This window comes from Patiria miniata, unplaced genomic scaffold (genome assembly GCF_015706575.1).
Source record: "Patiria miniata isolate m_02_andy unplaced genomic scaffold, ASM1570657v1 HiC_scaffold_3, whole genome shotgun sequence".
Taxonomy (NCBI): Eukaryota; Metazoa; Echinodermata; class Asteroidea; order Valvatida; family Asterinidae; genus Patiria; species Patiria miniata.
The window spans coordinates 32,234,695-32,261,561 of record NW_024037069.1 but is presented as its reverse complement, the minus strand read 5'-3'; the positions used below and the strand labels follow the sequence as shown (position 1 = coordinate 32,261,561).

Below are 26,867 nucleotides of genomic sequence, written 5' to 3'. Positions count from 1 at the left end.
TTGGTTTGGATATTTTTTTCATCAGCATTTCAGGTATAATTGTGTAACGTGAAGTGTTTTGTTTCATTCCATGAAATTCATATCCTGTTGAGAATATAAATTTCATGCCCACTGTTGTTACATCCAGTCAGTGACGCGTTTTTAATTGTCTTTTATTGCCGAAATTGTGAGGGACATATCTGATATTTTTGTGGAAAACAACAAATAAATTGTTCGATAAAGAGAGTAACATGCATCCCACCACCAGAAACAAATAAATACTGTCGGTCATAAATTCAGATCAGCCTCTGACTCATCAGTATCTGTGAACATAAACATAAGAAAATCACCTTTAATTAAAATAAAAAACAATTTTTGTTGAGATTATTCGATGATTATTATGATATACAAAATATGCGCGGCCAAATTACAGGCCTTTTTTTGCAAATATTGAAGTGTTTTGGAGAGTGAAGCAATGCAAGGGATGGCAGGCCTACCAGTATGAAACTGATTTCGAGCGGTTCATAATCATTTATAGCTGGTCGATGAGTGATATTCTTTGAAAATGATTTTCAAATCCGAGAAAATTTGAGAGCAATTTGGCGTTCCTGACGGTTTTCAGAAAACAAGGCTCGCCAAGCGGGTCCCTGATCCATTTGGTTTAAAGGGTCTAGGTGGTCGTCTGAGTCAAAATGTTTGGCCAAGGTGAGTTTTAATAAGTGTAATTAGCAAGTGACAGTCAGTCGGGGAGTCAGTCAGTCAGTCGGTCAGTCGGTCAGTCAGTCGGTCAGTCGGGGAGTCGGGGAGTCAGTCGGTCAGTCGGTCGGGGAGTCGGTCAGTCGGGGAGTCGGTCAGTCGGGGAGTCAGTCGGTCAGTCAGTCGGTCAGTCAGTCGGGGAGTCGGGGAGTCAGTCGGTCAGTCGGGGAGTCGGGGAGTCGGGGAGTCAGTCGGGGAGTCAGTCAGGGAGTCAGTCGGTCAGTCGGGGGAGTCGGTCAGTCAGTCGGGGTCAGTCAGTCAGTCAGTCATTAAGATAAGTAGACAGAAGACTACCCAGGTTGAGCTTCTGGGACCAGCAAAAATCACGATATAACTACGTGAAAGGTACTTACCGTGTTTTTTTTGTCGCAACCATCGACGCACTTTACTCTGATTGCGAGTTCATGTGTCTCAGTCGCACACACCATTCACGCAAGGTTTTCCGTTAGGGCAGTCCGGATAGTTTACATGACAGTCTGAAATAAGAATGATAGATAAAGTGAGGAGTCATCTCAATAAGTATCCGGGACAGATGCGGAGACGTTTATCCGAAACAGGCCCATCGTATCGGGTATTAAATGAATTCCTTCCGCAATGATGTTACTAGCCTTGACCAAGGCTATCAGCTTGTTCCCATACGAACTTGTTCCCGCTACCGCACACCGCGACACAATCACTAGTTGTACTATACCGTTAGCCTCAACGACCCTTGCGTGTGCTTTATGTGCATATACGTACGCCCCACACACACTTCCGCAAACAGCCGTACGTACAGCAAGTCGAGGCGGAAGATAGCCTTGACGCAACCGTGAGATATATAAGCAAACAGACGTATGACACTCAACCACCGAACACAACCATGCACGTTCAATGATATTTGCCACTGGTTCCCTATTACCCGTGGTGTTTATTTACGAATACGTGTTGTTGGAACCAGCGGATGGGTTATAGTCTCTCATTCGTGCCGTTTTGCACCACAGTCATGCGGATATGCTAAAATTGGGCGGTCCCATAGGGCTGTATACAGCTCTATGGGCGGTCCTCATCTAGATGTAGGCGGAGCTTACAGTCCATTGCAATAAATATTGACCGTTTTAGCCGATTTTCGGCTAGATTTGACATATATTTTGGTGGAAAACCGATCAAATATTAAAAAAAACAGTTAAAGAATGCAAAGTTCTGCAGATTTCTTTAGTAGTCTTTAAAATTGTAGCCAAAAAAAGCAATCAGCAGATTTTTTTTAAAGGGTTCATTACTTAATTTAAGCAATATGCTCCAATATTAAGCGGTTGATGAAGAATGTACAATTACTGCAGGCTAGAAATGGAAGCAAAATTGCATCTTTAAGGAAATTTAACGTGTTTTTCCAAAGGATATGTCAAAACATGTATTTATCAGATTGTGAGCATATTGTTTATACTGTGTTTTGTGTAGTGTAATTCAGGTTGATTTCTTAGATTTTGTTTAATCTAGCAGAATTTTGAAATGCATCTGGCAGAATTTCGCGATTTTCATCTGGTCACCTACAGCATAGCCTAATGTACATAAACAAACGGCGGTACATGACGACTGTACGTTTATACAGTACAAGATCGGTACCGTACCCGTACCCACGTACGTGTAGCTAGCCAGTGGAGTCCGCCCGCGCGTCTGGCCAGCGAAAGATGGCGGAGCCTAGTGAGAAGGATGTCAACAATGCCTTGAACCGCGAAAGATATCGTGAAAAGTGGCATGACTACAATTTACGATCGCGATATTTGGACGAATTGTCGACCCCAGTTGATGTCAGCAAATTACCTAGGTTAAAGCGGTCGCGCAGCGACAGATACACAAGTAGAACTAGCGGCACTAGCACTAGTAGCAGCAACACCGGCATGACCGGCAGCAGCAGTACTGCCAGTAGGCCTAGGCCTACGAACGCAGCTACCCATCAAGGTGATGGCAACGATGTACCGCTTCATGACGGCTCGGAAGAAATTCGTTGTCGTGAGTATGAAACACTAATAAATAGCCCTACCTATAGCTGTAATACCATGGAGCTGTAGTTGTTTGGCATGCGTTTAACTAGCCCCTAATCAGCTAATGAGTAATGCATGCTATTGCTGAGCAGTTTAAACATGCACAAGGCTACACACGTGTATGTCGTGTACTGTCATGACTGTTGCAATAAACCATGTACAATGAATACAAGGCAATGGACAACCATGCACAAGGCTTCATACAGATATACAATTGTACATGTACAGGTACGTGTAGTGTCACAACCATGTACAAGTAATGCTAGGCAATTAGCAACCATGCACAAGGCTTCATACACGTGTAGTGTCACAACCATGTACAAGTAATGCTAGGCAATGGACAACCATGCACAAGGCTTCATATGCGTGTAGTGTCACAACCATGTACAAGTAATGCTAGGCAATGGACAACCATGCACAAGGCTTCATACATGTGTAGTGTCACAACCATGTACAAGTATTGCAAGGCAATGGACAACCATGCACAAGGCTTCATACACGTGTAGTGTCACAACCATGTACAAGTAATGCTAGGCAATGGACAACCATGCACAAGGCTTCATACACGTGTAGTGTCACAACCATGTACAAGTAATGCTAGGCAATGGAGAACCATGCACAAGGCTTCATACATGTGTAGCGTCACAACCATGTACAAGTAATGCTAGGCAATGGACAACCATGCACAAGGCTTCATACACGTGTAGCGTCACAACCATGTACAACAAGTAATGCTAGGCAATGGACAACCATGCACAAGGCTTCATACATGTGTAGCGTCACAACCATGTACAAGTAATGCTAGGCAATGGACAACCATGCACAAGGCTTCACACACGTGTAGTGTCACAACCATGTACAAGTAATGCAATGCAATGGACAACCATGCACAAGGCTTCACACAAGTGTAGCGTCACAACCATGTACAACAAGTAATGCTAGGCAATGGACAACCATGCACAAGGCTTCATACATGTGTAGCGTCACAACCATGTACAAGTAATGCAATGCAATGGACAACCATGCACAAGGCTTCACACACGTGTAGTGTCACAACCATGGACAAGTAATGCTAGGCAATGGACAACCATGCACAAGGCTTCATACATGTGTAGTGTCACAACCATGTACAAGTAATGCTAGGCAATGGACAACCATGCACAAGGCTTCATATGCGTGTATTGTCACAACCATGTACAAGTAATGCTAGGCAATGGAGAACCATGCACAAGGCTTCATACATGTGTAGCGTCACAACCATGTACAAGTAATGCTAGGCAATGGACAACCATGCACAAGGCTTCATACACGTGTAGTGTCACAACCATGTACAAGTAATGCTAGGCAATGGACAACCATGCACAAGGCTTCATATGCGTGTAGTGTCACAACCATGTACAAGTAATGCTAGGCAATGGACAACCATGCACAAGGCTTCATACACGTGTAGTGTCACAACCATGTACAAGTAATGCAATGCAATGGACAACCATGCACAAGGCTTCACACACGTGTAGCGTCACAACCATGTACAACAAGTAATGCTAGGCAATGGACAACCATGCACAAGGCTTCATACATGTGTAGTGTCACAACCATGTACAAGTAATGCTAGGCAATGGACAACCATGCACAAGGCTTCATACACGTGTAGCGTCACAACCATGTACAAGTAATGCTAGGCAATGGACAACCATGCACAAGGCTTCATATGCGTGTATTGTCACAACCATGCACAAGTAATGCTAGGCAATGGAGAACCATGCACAAGGCTTCATACATGTGTAGCGTCACAACCATGTACAAGTAATGCTAGGCAATGGACAACCATGCACAAGGCTTCATACACGTGTAGTGTCACAACCATGTACAAGTAATGCTAGGCAATGGACAACCATGCACAAGGCTTCATACACGTGTAGTGTCACAACCATGTACAAGTAATGCTAGGCAGTGGACAACCATGCACAAGGCTTCATATGCGTGTAGTGTCACAACCATGTACAAGTAATCCTAGGCAATTCACAACCACAAGGATTCATTTTTGTGTAGTAAAACAACCATGTACAATATCTGTACAAGTACAAATGGACAACCATGCACAAGGCTTCATACACTTCACCGCTGTTTTCAGGGGGAGGGGGGGCGACGTTAGGCTTATGCGCGTGTCTGTGCTTCAGCTTGTATAGAACACCCTCTTGTGACTGAATTGTGTCCAGTCCCCTTTTGCGTAAAAAAGGTCACCAGAGGACATCTTTTCAATTCGCTTTTTTTTATTACAAATACTTTTTTGATAACACTCAGTGGACAGAAAAAGACTATTAATTTTTGGCAAGACATTTTATTAGAAAATACCTTTGAAAATTTAAGTTTGATTCATGGTTGGGACCTTTTTAAATGTCTCAATCGGAACGAAAATAACATTCACGTTTTGTGGGATTTTTCGTGGTCACGGTAAGTAAATTCGAAATCAAATAAAGTATCATTGGAAAGACTAGTAAAAGGAGAATACCACTATGGAAGACTTTTGAGAGCAAACCCTGATGGAACCACGTACATAGCTAGAAAATACATACGATACACTGAATGTAAACAAACGGCGCGGTACATATATGTGCACAAATCCATCTAGCAGGCGCTACGCGTAATAGGCCTATCCCTGGCTGTTCCTGTGAAATGTATACATGCGGGGCACTTAAAGGGAAAATACAACATTTGCAAACATCCAAAAATAAAACTACCCAAATCATTTTGAAATACCTTGCTGGACTGTTAGTGAATGACAGTGTAAAGCATCCTGTAAAATCATGGCACCTGGTATACTGTCATTTTCAAGAAAAGTGGTATTTTTGTATCAATTTCCAACGGTGATCGGCCGATCAGCGTTGGAAAAAACTGGCTTTTTTCAAATACTGGCCCCAATTGACCATCGCACTTGTTTGCAAGCGATTACAATCCTATGAACGGGTATGAGCCAGCTAGACTGGTTCCCTGACTTTACAATTCCCCAATGTATGTAAACTGCTCTGTTTCTTCTTATATGGAGTCAGGGAACCAGACTACAGGTAAATGATTGTTTTTCTTGGTTTTTATAGCATTTTCGAACCCAAAACCTTAAAAAAGTCAGTGTGTGTATTTTTGCTATATATTTCCAACCCCCCAATTCCATCCATTTCTGATGATTACAGCAAAAGCAAATGATGTATATTCCTTTAAGTCAATCGGGCATTGGCGGCGTCGTTTGAATTGCGAACTCCGAGAACTGCGTTAAATTTTGCAGTTGAGTGCTAAAACCACACTCCGGTTTCACTTTCAGAAATCCCACCACCATGGAATCCCCCATTTGTAGGTGAATTTAGGGGTTTGCTCTTGGGCATGTTACTGTCCTATACGCCAACATTGTGGTTACTCTGAAAAGTACTGTGGTTACTCTTAAACTTGACTGTTGTCCTATGTACATTAGCATTACTCTTTGCAGGAAGAATCATTACTATTTTGTTGTCTGTAAAGTTGGCATCTCTGCATTTAAAATTTTCGATGTTGATGCTAAATATATTTATTTTTGAATCTACTTGGGACGTTTCTTATGGCTTCAATAAATATTCCGCGCATCATGAGCAGTTTTTTGGAAGGCCATTCTCAGTGTTTTATTTCTATGAATTACGAGCTCATGGATATTAATTTTAGGCACAGCCTGGAAAAACTGGCGCATGTGCAAAAACCTAATGCAATGGATAACCATGCATTATCATACACACATACTGTACACCATAGAGCTAAACCACTACAACTTGTTGCTAGCTAGTAGCTAGCTAGTGTTGCAACCATGAACCATGTATCTAATTCTACCTCCATACAACCAAGTAAATTATGACAATGGAGCCTTTGGAATGTTGTTGTAGTGTACTCTAACTTGGCACTGCATGCCTACATGGCACACTTTGATTTTTTTTGTCTCTTCTCTAGTGCCTTGCTAGAGTAATATTTTTACCATACCTCAAAGCTCTTTGCCCAAATTTCACACTATATAACTACTAAGTGAAATTTTATCACGCTATCTACATCTATAAAACTTGAGTTTATGTACCCGCTACAAAGTTCCAGATTAATTTGTTTCGGCATGATTTTACAATTATATTTTGAAGTGAACAAATCCACATTTAAAATGCAGCAAAATATATATAATTATTTTCTAACACACTTAAAGTAGGGTACATGTGAGTGGAGATAATGATGACAATTTATTAACTTTAAAGACAATCTTAAAAACTAACATGGGATTTTTGGAGATTTTATCGTCCTTGTTCTTTCTTTGTTTTATGTACATCCTGCCATTTTATTTTTGTGTTTTTGGAAGACCACTGTGGGAGTTTCTGTTCTTTTGTCCCTCAGGGGGGCTGTCCACATTCCAGTCCTCTGCTAAAGCAATTACCTCTAGCCCACTTGCACTACATCATTATTATTCATTACCTCTTGCACAGGAGTAGTTTATCTGATATCACCCCTCTGTTTATTCCTAATCCCCTGTGCATGCATGGTTTGCAGGAATGTGTCTGCAGCCAAACATCCTGTGGCCTTGGATTTTTGTTTTAACCACCCATCCATCATGTGGTGTGCTTGGGAACACCTTAGTACAATCATGGAGCTGTGTTTTATAGCTCCATGGTACAATGCATGCAGTGTATTGCTAGTGTAAACAAAGGTAATCTGCTGCCTACTTGGCCACTACAGGGAACTCTGTGGACACTACATGTACAAAGCAGTGAAATTCATGCATCCCATAAAAACATGGCTTTTTGTACATTGTGTTTCTCAGAAAATATGCTCAGTATGATTGAAATGTTCAATGATATTGATAATGGAAGAAAAAAATTCTAAACTTCATGTCAGTGAAAAAAATTGCCATCATTATTGATGCCGAAACGTCAATACTGTTGTTAGTGGTAAAAGCTGACCTTAAAGTCGGGAAGAAATTTTTTGAAAACATCCCCAAATCAATGCATTCATTTCAATATCTAGGAATCCCTTTCAATGGATATTTCATAAGTAGTTGAACACTATATCATCTCAGTGTAAATCCGAATTTCAGCTTAATCTGTTGTTGCAAAAAAAATACAAATGCTTGTGCTTAAACACTGCTTATGTTCTACACCTTGAACTATCGCCAAAGAAAATTGTGATTTTTTGCTGACTAAGCAATTGACAACCATTCACAAGGCTTCATAGAAGTACATGTGTAGTGTCACAACCATAATTATACAAGTAATGCTAAGCAAGGACAACTATGCACAAGGCTTCATACATGTGTAGTGTCACAACCATGTACAAGTAATGCTAAGCAATGGACAACCATGCACAAGGCTTCACACACGTGTAGTGTCACAACCATGGACAAGTAATGCTAGGCAATGGACAACCATGCACAAGGCTTCATACACGTGTAGTGTCACAACCATGTACAAGTAATGCTAGGCAATGGACAACCATGCACAAGGCTTCATATGCGTGTATTGTCACAACCATGTACAAGTAATGCTAGGCAATGGACAACCATGCACAAGGCTTCATACACGTGTAGTGTCACAACCATGTACAAGTAATGCTAGGCAATGGACAACCATGCACAAGGCTTCATACATGTGTAGTGTCACAACCATGTACAAGTAATGCTAGGCAATGGACAACCATGCACAAGGCTTCATACACGTGTAGTGTCACAACCATGTACAAGTAGTGCAAGGCAATGGACAACCATGCACAAGGCTTCATACACGTGTAGTGTCACAACCATGTACAAGTAATGCTAGGCAATTCACAACCATACACAAGGCTTCATACACGTGTAGTGTCACAACCATGTACAAGTAATGCAAGGCAATGGACAACCATGCACAAGGCTTCATACACGTGTAGTGTCACAACCATGTACAAGTACTGCTAGGCAATTCACAACCATACACAAGGCTTCACACACGTGTAGTGTCACAACCATGTACAACAAGTAATGCTAGGCAATGGACAACCATGCACAAGTTTTCATACACGTGTAGTGTCACAACCATGTGTACAAGTAATGCAAGGCAATGGACAACCATGCACAAGGCTTCACACACGTGTAGCGTCACAACCATGTACAAGTAATGCTAGGCAATGGACAACCATGCACAAGGCTTCACACACGTGTAGTGTCACAACCATGTACAAGTAATGCTAGGCAATGGACAACCATGCACAAGGCTTCATACACGTGTAGTGTCACAACCATGTACAAGTAATGCTAGGCAATTCACAACCATGCACAAGGCTTCATACACGTGTAGTGTCACAACCATGTACAAGTAATGCTAGGCAATGGACAACCATGCACAAGGCTTCATACATGTGTAGTGTCACAACCATGTACAAGTAATGCAATGCAATGGACAACCATGCACAAGGCTTCACACACACACACGTACAAGCACCGAGCATTGCATCATTTGACTGTATTAACTACCATTAGACTGGAACTTGTTCTTTTTAAATTTCAGAATATGGCCATGGTGAAGTAGAGGTACTTGAGGCACCTGAAATCTACCGTCAGTTGCTGTTAGAAACTAACTCCATCTCCCCATGTGATGAGCACTTCACAAAGTTTCTACTGAATAGATACAATTCTGAAAACCACTCAATTGAGGTAAGTTGATAGAGAATGTATGTCCTTTCAGAATTGTAAGGTTTTTACAAACCTTACAGAAAGACCAATTGAAGTTACTGTAGCACAAAATTCTCATTTTTTTCCGAACTCCAAACTACAAGTACAACTTCAAGTGGTCTTTCTACATACCTTACAGTTCTGAAAGTACATGTACATTGTATGTACAGCACAAGGATTTAAATAACAAAATTTCAGAGACACGACCGTAGCCTATGGCATTTTGCCTATAAACATGCACTAAAATACAACATTTTTGCTTGCACGTTCAGACTTCAATCAATTATGGCATAACAGTACAACATTTTTAATGAAACTTACCCATGATCTGATTGTATTAAGTAAAACTTAATCAAATAAAAAACAATACACAAATGACTGAATTGACCTATCACCGTTTGCGAGGTAGCCACGCCCCTTAGACAACCCTATGGAGTTTTTGTACACTAAGTTTTTTTTTTCACGTTTTTGTGCGTTCCGCGTCCATTTGTATATCATGTAATTGGACAATATTTCACAAGCTGCGTTGACGCGATTAATTTCTACCGCGATAGGATAATTGTGACAAAAAAAAGAATTAAAAAAATTATAACTGATTGGTTTTGATCTGATTACCCACAGTTCAGGAAGTACAAGCAGGGGCGGATCCAGGTCCAAAAGGGGGGTGTGTGATACTTTTCAAACCTGTTTGTGAAGTTTTGTTATGACACACCACCTCACAAAGCCATGGCGTGGGGTTTGTGCACCCCCATGCGTGTCCCTCTACCCCAATGGATCTGCCCAGAAACTCAAATTTTGAAAAGACAATCGGAAGTAAGCAAAAAAGCAAATGTGCAATTAATCACTGAAGAACAAAAACAGGTAGAGAAGTTTAATGAAGGGTATTTTGAAGTGTAGATGATTTGAATTAAAGAAATGAAGATCTTGTACCTGGTACTTTTATAATATGCAAAATGCATCAACAAGTATGGCATAGGATGATCGTTTTGGTTTCCACTGCAAAAGCAAATCCTGCCATTCAACTCACCCTGTCTCACGTGATAAGAAATGTCACTGTGCTACAGTGTACAATTTGGCCCCTACAGTGTTCTTCCTGTTAACATTAACATGTTGAATGTTGTTTTATTGAATTATGATTAAATTGTACTGCAACATTCTGAAATTGTCCTTGTTCAAATGTGCAGGGCAGCAGATATGTAATGGTAACCAGGAGAGCTATGTGCTTCAGTGGGACCTGGAAGTGGGCGTTCTACTGCTCCTGTGATCCAGCAAGGAGTCAAGTGCTGCACTCTGCCTCAGAACATGTCCAACAGAGCAGTCAAGGTTGAGTTTTTAAAAAAAGTATTTCCTTGGGGCAGAGTTTGTCATTTGTAGCTATTAACATGTAGCTAATTATAAAATGTTTGTTGTTGAGAAGCTTACCTGATTAAAAAATATTAGTGGCACTAAATTCCGTCTGAAAATGATCTGCTGCCATTTTGACAAAGACAATAAAAAAAAATTGCAGATTCCAAAGATGTGTCAAATGACACATTTCTGGAAATTGCCGGCAGTAGTTGGTTTGTAATTTGGTAAATCTGTGAGTAGTGCACACAAGCTGAAGATAATGAAAAAGTAAAATGGAATGATATGCTGCTTGCATGAATTACCCGCGCTTTGTTTGGGCACTGTGCATTTGATAGTGGCCAATTACGGGCATGTGTGGTAATGCTCTCCTCGCATAATTTTTGAGCTTGCAACTTTTAACCATTGTCACTTTTTGATGATTTGCAGTCCTTTGTTGCAAAATGCAGGTACATACATGTAACAAAATTTTCGTAAGGTTTTTAGATAAAACTGACGTCACCATAAGTTTATCAGATTCAAAATGATGACCCCTCCAATGAGTGAGGGTTTTCTTTTTATGCAGTGTTTATTTCATCACTGTGTGTCCCCACGGCCACATGGCTACAGTGGTTGACTCATGCAAGGTGGTGTGCAGTTTGAAACCAAAAAGGGGACCATGGCGGTGCATGTGTCTGAATGCCTCAGATCCCTGTTCCCCAAAGAGCCGCTTTTGTACCAATTTCATTGAGATTTTTGTTTCTGGGACCAAGGAATAGTACTGAGGGTCCCACAATGACCAGAATCACCTTTTACCTTCACCTTCCACAACTTCTAGAGTTCTCTTGTCAAGTCATCATACACATTTTGGGGTTAAGAAAAGTGAAGACAAATTAAATCACATGTTTATGGGAATGTTTCCCTGAGGGTACCATTTTTAGTAGTTATTTTTTATTATTATTATTATTAATATTAAACATGGTATTGTACCCTTCATGAGAAAATTTTATTCTTATACCTTATGGAGACACCATACATTTTAATGTCTCCCTAAAAATCATAACTCTTATTTGTGGGTGAATTTTAACGTTATTCAATACAATGAAGGCTTGATCCATTGCTTGTCATGGGGGAAGGATAATGACAAATGATTGTTAGTTTTTTTGGCACAATCCTGTGGAAATGTCTCCCAAAGGGATTTTTTTTGTAATGTTTATTTATTTTTATTACTTTTTTTATTAATTTTTTATTTTTATTATTACTTTGTGGTTCATAGCCCAAATGTGATGTGTAGATGTTATTGTAATTATGACTTAGTGTTACATTTGGGTGGCTAAATATGCGGAACATTCTTCTCATAGATTTACCGGGATGTCTGCACATCGACTGCCTTGCTGGTATCCTGGTTAGATTTGACGAAAATGTTGGGATAACAGCTCACCATCAAAGCCAAGGTAAACCTACCGGTACATCACCTGCCATTCCAAGTTTACAGTTGACTTCAGTTATTATGAATACAACCACTGTAATACAATCTCTGGTTAAAGCAGACCTAAAGACTGGGTCCCAATCGTGTTTGTGAAATATGCGACAAACATTAATATTAACTATTTATATATACAAATGACTCTGAAATGCTAAAGAAATAAAGCTACATTATAAGTCAAGAATTATTGATTTCGGGATGGGAAAATACATGGAAATTACTGATCCGGCTCCTAATAATTACCATGTCTACCAATTATATAACTTTGTAGATGCACTGATCTTCTATAACGGTGCATTTTGAACTAAATATAGCTTCCATAAATAGCAGTTTTGTTAATATTGTAAATGGATCTTTGGTAATACACATTATCTGGAAACCATTCAAATCTGAAAAAAGTTTTTAAATTATGTTTCCAGTTAAAAAACTTTAAATATTGAGATTCATGAACATGTATAGAGGCTTCCAGTTTTTTCAATATCTGTCCCTTATGCGCTAAAAGTCCCTCTGCAAAACAAATAATCTTTTTTGTCCTTGCATCCAAGTATGTTCTGTATAATGATCAAATAAGAGTACATGTATTAACCTTGATTTGTAGTGCTTTATTCTTGAATCAAATATTTTCTCAACAATTAACTGAATGTTGTTTGTTACAGACGCATATACCTTAGAGCACTTGTATCAAGAATGTTTTCCAGTGTTATGTGATAAATTGTGAACTAAAATTGTTTCAATATTTTCTTTCAGACCACAGCTATGCACACGCATCTGGCCTTGAAGAGGATGTGGTAAGTGGTGATGTTAGTTTCCTGTGTTTGGAGTTCTTGTTGGTCCCTCATGGTTCTATGTTTCTTGTGAAAAGTGCCTAGCGCATTTCAAGGGCAGAGGGGGTGTTTGTTGGGGATGAGGTGTCCCCCATGCTGCTGCTGCTGCTGCTGCTGCTGCTGCTGCTGCTGGAGACCAAATCGTCGCAGAGCTGACAAACCAGCAAATCAACCATTTTGGCAATTTTGAGATTTTGTCACTTTCGTGGTTTTAAAGGTTGCTCTTTTAAGTATTTATGCCAAAATTCTTAATTTTTATTTGGATTTTGAGATTCGGAGCCCGGCCTGAGGCCAATCAGTCAAAGTAACAAATCCTTAATGTGACATAGTGACAAATACAAAATGTCCCTGGTAACCAGCTAATGTAAGGAGTGCGTTCAAAGTACAAACAAATGATGTGCTACTGTGGTTGTCAAAAACGGTGACTTTTTAAGACTAAATTCATTGTGCACTTATCTTCCTGTATTATGATCAAAATAACATTGCATGTTTCATGTTGAATGCGTAATTAATATGCAGTGCGAGTGCGATCTGACAAACTGAGATTTTTGTAATTTGACAAACTGAGGAATACATTTATGGTCGAATGAAAACATGTGGGACAACTAACCTGATGGATACTACATTTCCTATTTTATTTTGAATATACACCAAAAGGGTTATTATCGAAACATTAGGGACGCCCAGAAAAATGCCCAACTTCAAACGCGAATTACTTGAAACAGGGATTTTGCTTATTTGTCGGTATGTCAGCTGTGCGACGAAATATTCCTGTAATCTATTTCTCAGGTCTCTTGAGTTTATTAAGCTGAAGAGAGCTGAGTGAGTTATAGTGTTCTATTCATTGGTTTAATGGTGTTATGTAATGTCATTGTTTAGAAATGCCAGTGGAAGCTGAATCTCTTCACCTTTTAGTGTGAATAATAAACTTGAATTTTGAACTTCAATCATTTTGGATGGTATGCATCAATTCCAACTCATTAATAAGGCCAAACAAAATATTTTTGCTACCTGATTTTTACAGCTCTGGTCCTGATTTATTTTTTTTTTGGGGGGGGGGGAATGAGGGGAAAAATTTGAAAACTTTCAATTACTCCCTTTACTACACGCTGACACCTGCATATGATCGTACGCACCAGAAATGCCAAAACAAAATATGAAGTTTCCTATCGACCTAAGGTTCCTACCCTATTTTTAAATGCCAAGGTATCGGACACACAACTATTATTTTTTTTGGCCTAATATTTACCCTTTTAAGTGTACATATAGATATATATATTCCTATGCATTGGTAAAGAAAGGTTGGGTTTTTTTTCCCGTATGCCACAGCAAATTCCTCCCAATCTCAATGATGTGTGGCCTGTGTGTGGAAATCCACGTGCTGCGGTCATTGTTACGGATCAATCATTTGCCGTCATTGACATCGTGGGCAATGGGTTGAAGTGTTTGACATGCAGGAGGGGCGATTGTCAGCACATCAGTAAGATCAAGGATATTCTTGAGCAAGTGACAGATTTGCCGGTCTTCTTATTGGAGATGTCTGCTCTTTTGGAGTCAACTTCTCTTAAAAGGAAAGCAGGAGCAGGATCAGTGGCTTCCTGGAAGCGCATTCCCTTTCAGCTTGAGAGCATTCATCTACAAGACATGGTTGCCAAACCTGTTATGCAACGGGGTTGTACAGTCAATGGCAATCTTCACCTGATTCCCACACCAGGTGGTATGTGCGCATGCTGTCACGCATCATGGAGTAATGACATCTACCTGAAGGGTGAATATCCTGTTTTCACTCTACAGTCAATTCATCGAGCATCAGGTATGAAAAACATGTTATTATGTACATTAATTGTGTCCTTCCCCTCTCCAAAAGTTGTATGTATATCACAATACATTTTTTTTTAGATGTCAGAATTACTTGATGTCGTTATGTATAAAGGGTCAACAATGTTCCATGCTTTCATTCCTATAGAATTACGGTATTGAAGTGAATACATCACGTGCACAGAATGTGTGTAAAAGGCATTAGCGCGTGATTCAGCCCATGAACCAACACGCGCGTACTCCATTCGATTGCACTACTCTAGTTCTAAATGACGTCACACTTCAGAACTCTATAAATCCAGCTTCAGACATAGATGACCTGCAGGGGACACATTGATTGATTCTTTTGGACAGCATTTTAATATAAATGGTGTACATACAATGCAAGTCAAAAACCAGGCTCGAGATAAATGATTTTTTGGTTGTTGAATATTGCAAACACATACATGTATCTTAAATTTTAATAACAGGTTGAAGGAGTATTTTGTTGGATTGAGAAAAGAAGTAATAATCTGTCATTGATCAAGCCAAACGACGTGAGAGCAATTTTAGTAAAGCAAGTCGTGCTTGGTGTTTACTGATTGCTACCCAGTATGAATTACTCATGTTTTGTTGATTTTGACAAAGAACATAGTTTTATAACTTTAAACTTCAGAATAAACGGTTGACTTGCCTGTCTGCACGATGCTTAATTCTTAATGACTGAGTACAACATAAACCTTTTCAGTGTGGAAAAAAAGAAGGCGCTATATGCAGAACTTCACTTTAAAAAAAATGGTCCCAAATTTTTGTTTTATTTTTGTTTTACTCACCCTGTATATGTGTTCATAATTTTCACCACAGTAATCATTTATTTTAGCTTCCATTTTGACTCATACTGTATGCATGCAGAAATAATGTCAAAGATTGGAAGACGAAATGGTTTTCAAAAGGGGCATCATGCATATCTAGTCAAACATTTTAACATTTTAAATACGTTTTTATGTAACACCGTTCGGCACACTATCTGTCAACATCCAAAACCTTCAATGACATAACGTTTCAGGTCTGTACATCTCCTACAGTAAAAATTTTGGTTCACAATGTAAATTCTACTACACTGTTCAATTCCAAAGAAAATTAATTGTGAATTTTCAACTTATACCATTTCATGTACGAAGTGTGTAGATCAATTTTATGTCATTAGTTGTACATCAAATTTTGATTTTGAGGAACCATATTGTATTTAGTTTTCTTCAGGAAGTGCAGCAATGAGATGTGTGACTCTGAACTTCAATATGATGGCTTGTCTGACTGCCTATTCAACATGACAACCTACTTGATTGACCACTCCGTCCTGAGACAGTACATGTACCAGTTTCTGTATGGAAGGTGTGCATTCCTAGAATTATTTGAAAGGGCTATATAAAGACCCTCATCCTCCCGGGACGATCAACTGGTGTTTTATTTTTCTTGGCCTTAAAGAGATTTGAAAACTGGATCATTGCAGCACATCACAGAGCAATGTTCAATGAAAGCATGAATGGCAATACAAGTTACTATAGGATTAGGACCTCTGGGAATTTTGCCATGGGTGATATACGATCTCACGTTTGGCTCAGGATGTAAAAAAAACCCAAAAACATGTTTACAATATAACACAATGACAGCCATCATCAAATTCCTTCTGTATAACATGCATGTATGTACAATAATGAAATATTTATGCACAATAATGAATTATTTATTCATTATTTTCTTGTAGTTGGTAGTATTCATTGCTAATAGAAACTTGACTGTACATGGGCATCTTTCTGTAAGTTGACATTGCAAGAATACAATGTATTTCATCTGTCTCCTCAGATCACCCATGTTTGGATTTTACAGTGTTTGGGTGCAAATGCAGAATGATGCTGGACATAGCTCTTTTGCATCACAACTGCACTACAACAAGTTTGTATGGGCATGGTATGGGTTCCTGCGTCTGCTGGACATCGATTACCACGAGCAGTTTATCTGCAGGGAACAAACGTGTGGCGCACAGCCAGATATAATCATCTGTGATGCTACCCACCTTTCCCTTCGCAAGGACCTATCGCTGTGGAAGGACAATGTGCCGAAGGCTACCAAAGAAGCAAAACAGTCGTCAAGCAGATAAGGCTTATAATTGTGTTCTGGACTCTAATTTTTCCAGCTACTTTATTCAGTAGTTTTGTTGTAAAGAATCATGATTCCACAAAAGAGTTCACTTACATTACAATACAGCTTATATTAGTTGTAATAATAAAAACAAATAATAATAATTAGGGGTATTTATAAAGTGCAGGTATTCACCATTATTGATTGCATCATTATATTACCCTTCTCATTCGGCCAACGAAACATATTCCAAAGACCATCCCATTTCGCTGCATAGTATACAGCTCTTTGTTGCAATTTAGGCGCAAAGCAGCTAAAATAGGAATGGGGAGAAGCAATGTGTGACAAAGCGCCTTGTCTAAGGGCACACACACGATAACCCCAGGCTGGACTTGAACCCACCACCTGTAGGATTACATCATGAATTCAATGCTCCAAACTTTGATGCAACAGCACTCCATGGTAATCCTGTGATTCTTTTAATGCCAATTAATTAACACAGAGTGATTCATGCATTTGAAGGCTTTGTCTCATTTGGATTGTGTCTCAACTGGAAATTGTATGAATTGTTCATTTGACATTACGCTTAGCTAGATGATTTAATGTTCATGTGAATTACTTTTACTGTTTTCTCTTTATACTGTTTACAGAAAAAGCATCTTTCTGGTTGACACCCAAACAAGGAAGTTGTTAAAGAAGTTTGCCCGATCGTCAGAGGCACATCCGTTTCCTCCCAATGACTTCCTGATGCTTATTGATGGATGCAAGGAACATCAAGGCAGCCTACTCCCTTTTCTGAATGAGCTGGGTTCAACTGGACATGCAACAGCCCCACCTGCAACTTACAAACCGTTATTGCAAGCTTTGTCTGCAACTTCTCCAGTTTGTGGACTGCTCCATCCAGAGGCAGAGTTATTAGAACTGTTGGAGAAGATGGCTCATGGATTTTCCCCAAGAAAAGACTTAAATGCTATGGCTATTCTCACAAACAAGGTTAGTGCTCCATTGTAATATTAGCATAAATCCCCATGCAATAGTTAGATTACGTAGGTACAGAGAGATACTTATTAATGAGGTATAACAGTATGGTGTATTATTTGTTAGTGTGCATATTTTCCGTTTGATGTAACTACAGTACTCAAAATCTAAAGAAAGGTGCTTAATAACTACATGTACATGTAACTTGTGAATGATGAATACTCAGCAAAAAGCATACTATGTTCCTGATTTAAAATTCAAACGTTTTTTAATGCAGCCGATTGCAACTATGCAATCATGCTCTGAAGCAAGGAATAATAACAAATATCCTTGGATGTGCATTGAATCAATCACAAGTTTTTCCTGAATAAAAAAAAAAAATATTATTACAGATATCTCCAAAAATGTGTCATCTTATAATTATCTTGGAAATGTCATTCTTTTATTGCTTTCTTCAAAATGACAACATGCTAGACAGAACAATTGCACAGCTCTACAGAATTATGTTAACCATCTCAAAGGGTGGAAAGAAATGGAATAGGAACCTACACACATACATGTACCTTGGATGGTGGCACTTTTCAGATGCACGTGATAGTTTAAACTGATAGTGGAGTGCATATTTTCCTTTTGGCTGTTTTCAGTATTCTTGTGAATGGATAAGAGCAAATAGTGCATTGAATATCCAGGGTGGTTTGCAGTTTGAGCAAATAGCAGTGGACTTTAGGGAGCATTTAGGACTCATTGAAGAACTGAAGAATAGTCCTAATAACTCAGATATGGCTTCACATTGTTGTCATAACAGAGTTTCAGAAAGGATAAATGGAAACACAGTACAAGGCCATACAAGAACATGGGATTCATTCATTCATTCATTTCCGTTTTATGGTTTAAAAAATCCAAGGACTAAAAATATTTGGTTTCAGCAAAACTTAATATTTACAATGATTGTTAAAAATTATATTAACGGTAATATTCAAACAAACGTGAACAGCAACAGTGACATGCATTACAAAATAATGGGATGAACGCATTGTGCTATGTGAAAAAAAACTGATGCTAATGAATGAAAAAAGAAGAGTTGAAGGTGGTCAACGTACATCATCGAACTTTATTGAAACATGACATCGAAGAGATTGAGGAATGATTATGTGGGAGAAGTACTTTGTACATGTAGGTAATAGAAGATGAGATATTGAATTCTGTCGTAGGCCAAATTAAACAATTTACATGTTTTGCGTTCCTGCCCGCTTCTATTTTGGAGGCCACCTCTTTCCTTTTTTGTTAATTGTAAAAAATGATACATTTTAAACAATGACATCATTTTGGCTTGTTTGTTGCATCTAGCCCTTATAAAGCTGGTTTGTCATTTCCTGAATTCAAGTGATGGTCATTTAAAAACAAAAACTGGCGGCCATCTTGAAAAATAGCCCGGTCTGGCAGCCATTTTGGAGGGGGGAAAAGGGCATCCTCCCTTGTTTTTCAAAAAGGCATGATGCTAAGCATTTTTTTTTACTTGGCCTTAATTGATGTGTACATGTTTCTTTGCTCAGATGTCAGTGCTGACACCTAGCACTCTTAAAGAAGTTTTCAATGGCTTGCCCGTGCTACCAGCATTCAACTTTGTAGTTAAAACAGAAGAGGAAATTACCAAGTGCTCAATAGTTACTCAATATTCTTATAAAACTTAAAAGTTTTCTATCACACAATATTATCTAAAATATGTGATAACTGATAAAATGCCGATTTCGTCTTTGCCAATTTCAAGAGCTACGTTTAGATAAAAAAAATACTGAAATTGCTCAATGCATTAAAAGAATATCATCATTTAAGCACAATGACCCTAAAACCTGTCACATCCCAAAAATGCAATTTCAAGAATCTTCATCACTCTTGTCTGCAAACATCACCTGAGATACAATTGTAAAACCTCAGTTTAAAAGTTAAAAATGATGAACAATGTCCTTTTGAAGGCCTGTCGCCAAAAAAGTGGATGTTATTTTGGAGCTTCACACAAATGTAAATACATTTTTAGGGGTTTGGGTTCATCTTTTTTTGACTCACCCTGTATATTGTTGAATTGATATTTTGTTCATAGTGTCCTATAATAGCTGACCTCATTGCATCGGAGCAAGTTCTTCCTGAAGTACTCTTTCCTGTCCTTTGTGAGCTGCTTCGTCTGGCAGTAGCCCCATTTGAGCAGTCAACTTCTTCACAATCTCCTGCTGCTGTTCAGGCTGAGAGAAGCACAGACCACCCACCACCAGACGACTTCGATGGCATGTGTTTTTGGCCCCATTTCCCCCAACAACGGTTAAGGCCAAAATATGCAATGGATGGCTTGAAGACCACCAGGACCAGTTGCAGGAAGGATTCCAAAAATTACGGGAGAATGACACCTGGAGTATTTGCTGCTTTCTGTCCCCATGGTAATACTTGCACTCAAATTTATTGTCAATGAACAAGTAATGCTGGGTAGGGGAAAAAAACAGCCTGAAAGTCAATTTGAACCAGCAATTATGATGCAACCTACCACATTGCAAGCACAAGGAACACATTGGGAAATCCAAAACATGTATTAACAGCACTGGCAATAATTTGAAAAGTATTGTCCATGTGTATGTTTCTCTAAGAATAATTTAATGGGCAATCATAAAATGTACAATCTGCCAAAGACCAAATTTCTCTACACCAAAGCCGACTGGATTACCCTAGTGGTAATTACAGTCGTTTGAATAATAGTAGTAATATGTCTGGCTCCATGACAATGCAATGGGATAATTTAGTATTACTGTGATTGATACTTTAATGAGAATATAAAGTGTGATGTAAATGCGATAGTTTCTGGTTTCGTGTGGCTCTCACAAGATTTTTACCTGTTTTTTTGAAACTTTGATTCCACTTATTATTACAAAGCATAAACAATGTTCCCCATTTCCTGTATTTCGAAGACTTTCTGTTCTGGCAAGGTTTTCATGAAGTTTTGCTTCCCTCAAAGGCCAAATTATGCCACAATTCATAGCAGTCCTCAGGAAACGATTATTACGTGACAACATTCTGTTTGCTGTTTAAGTATACATGTACACATAATCCTATCTATTTTATTAAAGACTGTCTTTCATTTTGTATTTGTTCAGGAATCTGTTATGGTTTCGAAATTATGAACCAGTTTGAATCACCGAATGTGCCCTTCACTTTGCTCCTCACACGATTTGAGACACGTAAGTAGTGTTTTCCTCAACAAATCATAGCTGTTGATTTAATAAGCCTCCGTACTGATGACGTCACACTTTGTTTACATGTGCACTTTCCTATGGAGCCAGTGGGGGCCCACGGTCAACTGAGCACCATAGGAGAGCGCACACGTAAACGGAGTGTGACGTCATCAGTACAGAGGCTTATTCAGTCATGATTTATAACTTACATTGACATTTGTAAATTTGCACACAACTGAAGATCATCGATTTGTTTGCAGCACCTAAACAAAGGTTTAAGAAAACAGTCCCTATCGTTATGCACCGGTAATCCTCCTTGGCCTTTATAATGATTTTCACTTAATTACGATGAATGTATGACACTAAAAAAAAAATATTGAAGTGAAATTGTTTAAGCATGTTGCATTTTTGTGGAAGCATTTGTTTGTTAACATGGGTGACTTGCGAATAACACTCAATGAAGGCATATGGTAGCAAATCTGCTTCTTCAGACTTTTTCTTATGTTACTCACTTCATGCCTGGTATGGGAATGAACTCAAATGCACACTACCAATTCAGTTGCAACAAGCGGTCGCTGAACACACATTCCATGGAAGCAAACTGATCTTTTGATAAACCTTAAATTTACATTATTGTTCTCATCAAATGTATGTTGGTTTTTTTTTTTTTACGTAGCTCCAAAGATGATTGTGTATGACAACGCCTGTCATCTTCATGCCTACTGCCTAAATCGGGAGCCTGGCATGTTTAAGAAGACCAAGTTTCTTATCGACAGACTACACTGGCCCAATCATACTGGTAATTCTTGATTGTATATTTTTTTTATTTATTTATTTCTTTTTTGATGACTGTAACACAAGTGTATTCCATTCAGTTGGAATCATATCAAATATTTTTACGGATAATTATCAATGTCCACTTTCTGACACTTAAAGCCACATCTTACTCGCATGAATGTGAGTAATATAAAACAAGAAAATACAAGAATGATGAAAATACAAGCCTGAGAAAAAAAGAAGAAAATGCCAAATTAACGTCATACTTAATACTTTTAGGCATTGCATGGTGGAGTTTCAGTATCATTTCGGTTTGCGGTAACACTTTGTGGTAATAAATTCTGCTTAGAAGACAATTATTTAGTTCTGATAAGAACTTGTCCTGCTTGTTATCAACTTCCACTAAGTACTTTTAGTTCTGATAAGAACAGTCCTGCTTTAAGTTCTATTAGAAGTACAACTACTTGGTGAACGTTGATAATAAGCAGGACAAGTTCTTATCAGAACTAAATATCTTCTTAGCAGTAGTTATTATGACATGGTGTTACCGCAAACCAAAACGATACTTAAACTTAATACTTACAGTAGTGCAACAGGTACACTGTTCTACAGTGTAAATCACAAAATAGAGTGAAGACAGACAGCAGATATTCAAACAATGCTATTTGTTATTTGAAATGAGATATGAGAAGAATTTCACGGGTGTGAAATTTTAGTTTTAGAGCTGATTTCGCCTTTTTTTTCAAGAATTTCAGCTTTTTTTCCCTCACTTGCTGTGTACAAAAGTATAGTTTTTTTTACACCTTTTTCAGCTATTTTATCAGTGGTCACTCACACCCTTGATTAACAAGACCAACGATTTTAACAGTAACTGGTGCAATCCTATGGGTCACTTGGATAGCAAAATAACCTTTTCATCAAGAGAGCCTGGAAGATGACGATTATTGTCAGCACTAATCTTAAAATTATTTTGAAGCTGGAAAGTGGCCCTGCCTGAGGGATTCATCCTTATTTTGTTCAATTAAACTTCATTACATAAGCTGATAGCAATATTGCAATATAGAAATCATAATTTTCTTCATAGGGTTTCCCTTTACCTTGTCAATGTGGTCTTCAAGAATGAAGTCCCATAATTTCCCTCTTGTTACCTCTTCATCACATACACAAGTACCCACTTCATGTCTGTGTGCCTGATCAGTGCATTTCATTTGTCTATATCTTTTCAGTAATTTGAATTAATACATTTCTGTTTCATATTCTTTCATCAGCCTGTTCCGTTGGGTACAAACTAGATGGGTACTCAAAATACAAGGCGATAAACAGCCAAGTTGCCGAACAGATGAACTCGTCACTCCAGCGCATCAAGGTTCAGCTGTCATATATGGCTCAAGACAATTTTTTGTGGCACTGCAGATTTTTTTTGTGGGGGAAGAACATGAAAAAACAAAGCGTTCATTAGAATATGAGAAGCATATCTGCACTTAAGTGTATACATGTTACTTGGTGGTTTTAGAATCCAAGGGTGGTCATAAAACCTATAGGAGAATGTTTATTATATTGCTGTTTGTTTGTTGTGTTCTATTGTATTTTTATTAGGTGTAAATAGTCGAATGGCTTAGACCCCATTTTTTACAAGATCGTGAACGACTGGTCCAAAGCACCAACGTGGCAGATAGATTGTTATAGCCCTAGAGAAGATATTTTTAAGAAGTGGCACCTGAACATCTTTTGGGAAGGGTGCCTGATGTTCATAAATCATCAACACTTGCCATGTAATATGTGTTTTTTTTGCCATGTTTGGGCATATTTGTATTTTTTTTTTTTACTTTTTAAAAAGTATATTTTGGTGATCGTCCTTACACACCCTACTTCAATTACATGTAATGAAGCCCACAAGTGACTGAATGATAATGTAAACATGGTAAAGATCTGAAATGACTTCCATTATACTAGTTGGCTGCATTTACCTCAGTTGTCTCCAGAGATCATCAATTAGTCTTGCCAAATCTCAGTGTTTATGAGCTTCAAATTCACCAAGTCGCTTACTGGCACAGTTACCCTATTAAGACTTTATGGGAAATCATGTAAACAATGCTAATATTGTTATATATAGCCCAAAAAGCAGAAACAGGGAAAAAAACTATGTGTCCGTAAATTAGGCAAAAAGGTAGGTGAAGGGTTGCTTAACAAGGGAAACCTGAACAAGTTCAAGGAAATTCCCTAAATTATTGGTAAGAAAACGTTTTGACGTAGACCTAATTATTAAAAACAACAATAATGTCTTATATTGCGGATTTCCTAGAACTTGTTCAGGTCTCCCACGTCAGGCAACCCTTCGCCTAATTTTAGCACTATTTACGGACACCTGATTTTTCCCCCTTTCTTGTAGCTAAGTATCATGATACTGTCCTCAATCATATGATTTATTTTTGTGAGGGTAACAGTGCCAGTAAATGACTTTGTGAATTTGAAGCTTGTAAATTCAAACTTTTGGCGAGACTTGTTGACGATATCCAAGGAAAAAGTGAATGGGCACAACTTTAGGGTATAATATTAGCCATTTGGGATCTTTATTATGTCCTCGTATCATCCAGTCTGTAGTATGATGCAGAAAACGTTATTTAAGTAAGGATATGTACCAGTAAGTGGAATCCCCAAAACATACTTTTCACTATATGTGTATTTATATACCCAAACATTGCCAAATATGGGAATATATTACACTGCAGGTACTAACCATTAGCGATTTATGCAATTTAAGCACCATTCCCAAAAGAATTTCAGGTGTCACCCCTTCTAAATATCTTATGTTGGGGCTATAAGAATAGCCAACTTTAGTGGTTTGAACCAGTTGACACGATTTCGACCTTATGCCACCCAACTAAAACGTGTTACACTCGTAACCCTTTGAAATATCGAATTGCACACTCACAATGTATACATTCTCCCTTCAAAAAAAAAAAAATGATGCACACTCGGGTCCTCCCTATGCTTAACCCTAGTCATGTCGTTGGTTGCGCAAAACTTTTTTTTTTTAGCATTTGATGTTTGGGGGACGCCAAATCAAATTGCTTGGTGTGATGCATTTTGTTTGCGTGGTTTTCTTTATTTTTTGTTTGTGTCAGACCTCTGTATCATGCCATTTATGGAAAGTGAAAAAAAGGAAAATCAAAAATCTGACGGTCAGTCTGGGGTGGGGGCTGGCAGTTGCCCCTCTGCTTGATACAGTTGCTGTTGTTCTTGGGTTTGGCATCTAATCCTTTCATTCCTTGAAGAACATATTTTGAGTATGACAGGATAATTTTTCTTGATATTAGTTGTAAGTTTTACCAGACCTTTTTTGAACAATATGCACTGTTAATGTCTGATACAATATTTGAACAGCATGGACTGTTATTGTCTTGTTGTCCATAAAGTATTATTCTCTTCCAGCACACACATTTAGATCATTGTGATGTGATTTGTGAACATGTAATGAGGTTTAAATAAAATAAAATATGAAAGATTTCACTTAGTGAATTTTATTCTTCAAGATGTAGGTACTTCTCCAGCATCAAGTAACTAGTTTGCTGCAGCTACTTGACAACAGCAAATAATGGAACGTATAGTAATTTATGTACCCCATATACATGTAGCAATAGGGATTTGTTGGACTCTGCAACTCTGTATTTTTTTTCTGTATTATTTCCCAATATAGTATGAGTATTTTTTTGCAGAACACTCACCAGATTCTCTTTGCTCTGATTAATATTTTTAAAAACTTTATTAATATGCATGTACACATAAACAGGCATGATTATTTTTATTGAGTTTTCCCATGGTTATAATTGATTGAATTTGAATGAAAGCAAATGGATTTGGATGCAAGACAGATTGATTTACAAATAAAGATTATTACATGGTGTCATTCCAAACGTTATATTGTACATGTACATTTCTACCACGTAAAGCTATGATTTCGTTTGATTGATAGAATAGCATTGTATCCAAACATAAAGGTGATTTGTCAAGTATGACACAATCTTTGATTGATGTATATATTTAGTATACCAGGGATTGTTGTACTACTCAATGTGGTGTTATAACTCAAGTATACGAGAAGAACCAAATCACATTAGTTATTAGATTTTAAGACAATGAACATTATCTTCAGTGGGTCATTAGAGACACGCATCTGTTCACGCACATAAAACCTCACTTGTAAATTGTAACCTGATGTTAAACTTCCTCTCAAAACCTTTGTTTCATGGGGGGGGGGGGGGGGGTGTTACTGATCTTGGGATGTATGTTATTTCCAACTTTGTATCAACTAATCTAATTAAAACATAATGTTAGTAATATGTCTCACACTGTGTCACTTGTTTCCATTGAACAAACTGTTGCATTTAAGTTCTTGATAAACAACAATAACAAACCGTAATTTGTTATACTTTGTTTTCGTGAAATGTATGTAATTTAGTTAATATTTTATACTACATGTACATGTATGTTGTTATTTTAGTATTTACTTGATTATTAAAACGAAGATTGCACAATAATTCTGTGGAAACACACTTCTCAATATTGCCTCTGTGTCTATCTATCATGTTCATCTCCACTTTACAATTTTTTTTTAATTATCTGTGGCAGAGATGCACTCTTAAAGGGTATTCGAAGGGCAGGGGCATATCCATGGTGGGTTTTTTTTTTGTAATGAAGATGGTGTGAAATATTGTGTGAATGTGTCCAAACTTTGCAAACAACGATTTCTAGTTGCAAAATAATTTGACCGTAATAAAAAAAGTGGGAGCGGATGGGTCGAGCCCCGATTCCAGCGTATGTATAGATCCGGATTTCTGCACTGCGTAAGACCATCCTCCCCCAGGACTGTGTCGACTCGAC

At 38.2% G+C, this 26,867-nt stretch overlaps 1 protein-coding gene across 2 annotated transcripts; it reads left to right on the top strand.

The window, feature by feature from the left end:
- The first annotated feature begins 1,610 nt into the window (after positions 1–1,610).
- On the top strand, positions 1,611–25,488 carry LOC119737302. Of its 2 annotated transcripts, none has more exons than XM_038211533.1 (13): positions 1,611–2,721; positions 9,284–9,429; positions 10,632–10,770; positions 12,132–12,224; positions 13,004–13,044; positions 14,410–14,893; positions 16,128–16,269; positions 16,765–17,031; positions 17,658–18,009; positions 20,093–20,423; positions 21,132–21,215; positions 21,886–22,008; positions 23,255–25,488. In XM_038211533.1, exons 1-13 carry the CDS (start codon positions 2,400–2,402, stop codon positions 23,443–23,445), a joined length of 2,715 nt encoding a protein of 904 aa, XP_038067461.1. In that variant the 5' UTR covers positions 1,611–2,399; the 3' UTR covers positions 23,446–25,488. The 2 variants fall into 2 exon arrangements, with proteins under 2 accessions (XP_038067461.1, XP_038067460.1); XM_038211532.1 differs by having other exon boundaries at positions 16,741–17,031.
- Positions 25,489–26,867: the final 1,379 nt, after the last annotated feature.

What these genes read in the sequence shown, in the direction of transcription:
- LOC119737302 (XM_038211532.1), top strand. Translation starts at nt 2,400, where the DNA reads ATGGCGGAGCCTAGTGAGAAGGATGTCAACAATGCCTTGAACCGCGAA. An exon ending in GCAAAACAGTCGTCAAGCAG is followed by an intron (nt 17,032 to 17,657) that starts ATAAGGCTTATA and finishes TTCTCTTTATAC; the next exon opens with TGTTTACAGAAAAAGCATCT. An exon ending in ACACTGGCCCAATCATACTG is followed by an intron (nt 22,009 to 23,254) that starts GTAATTCTTGAT and finishes TTCTTTCATCAG; the next exon opens with CCTGTTCCGTTGGGTACAAA.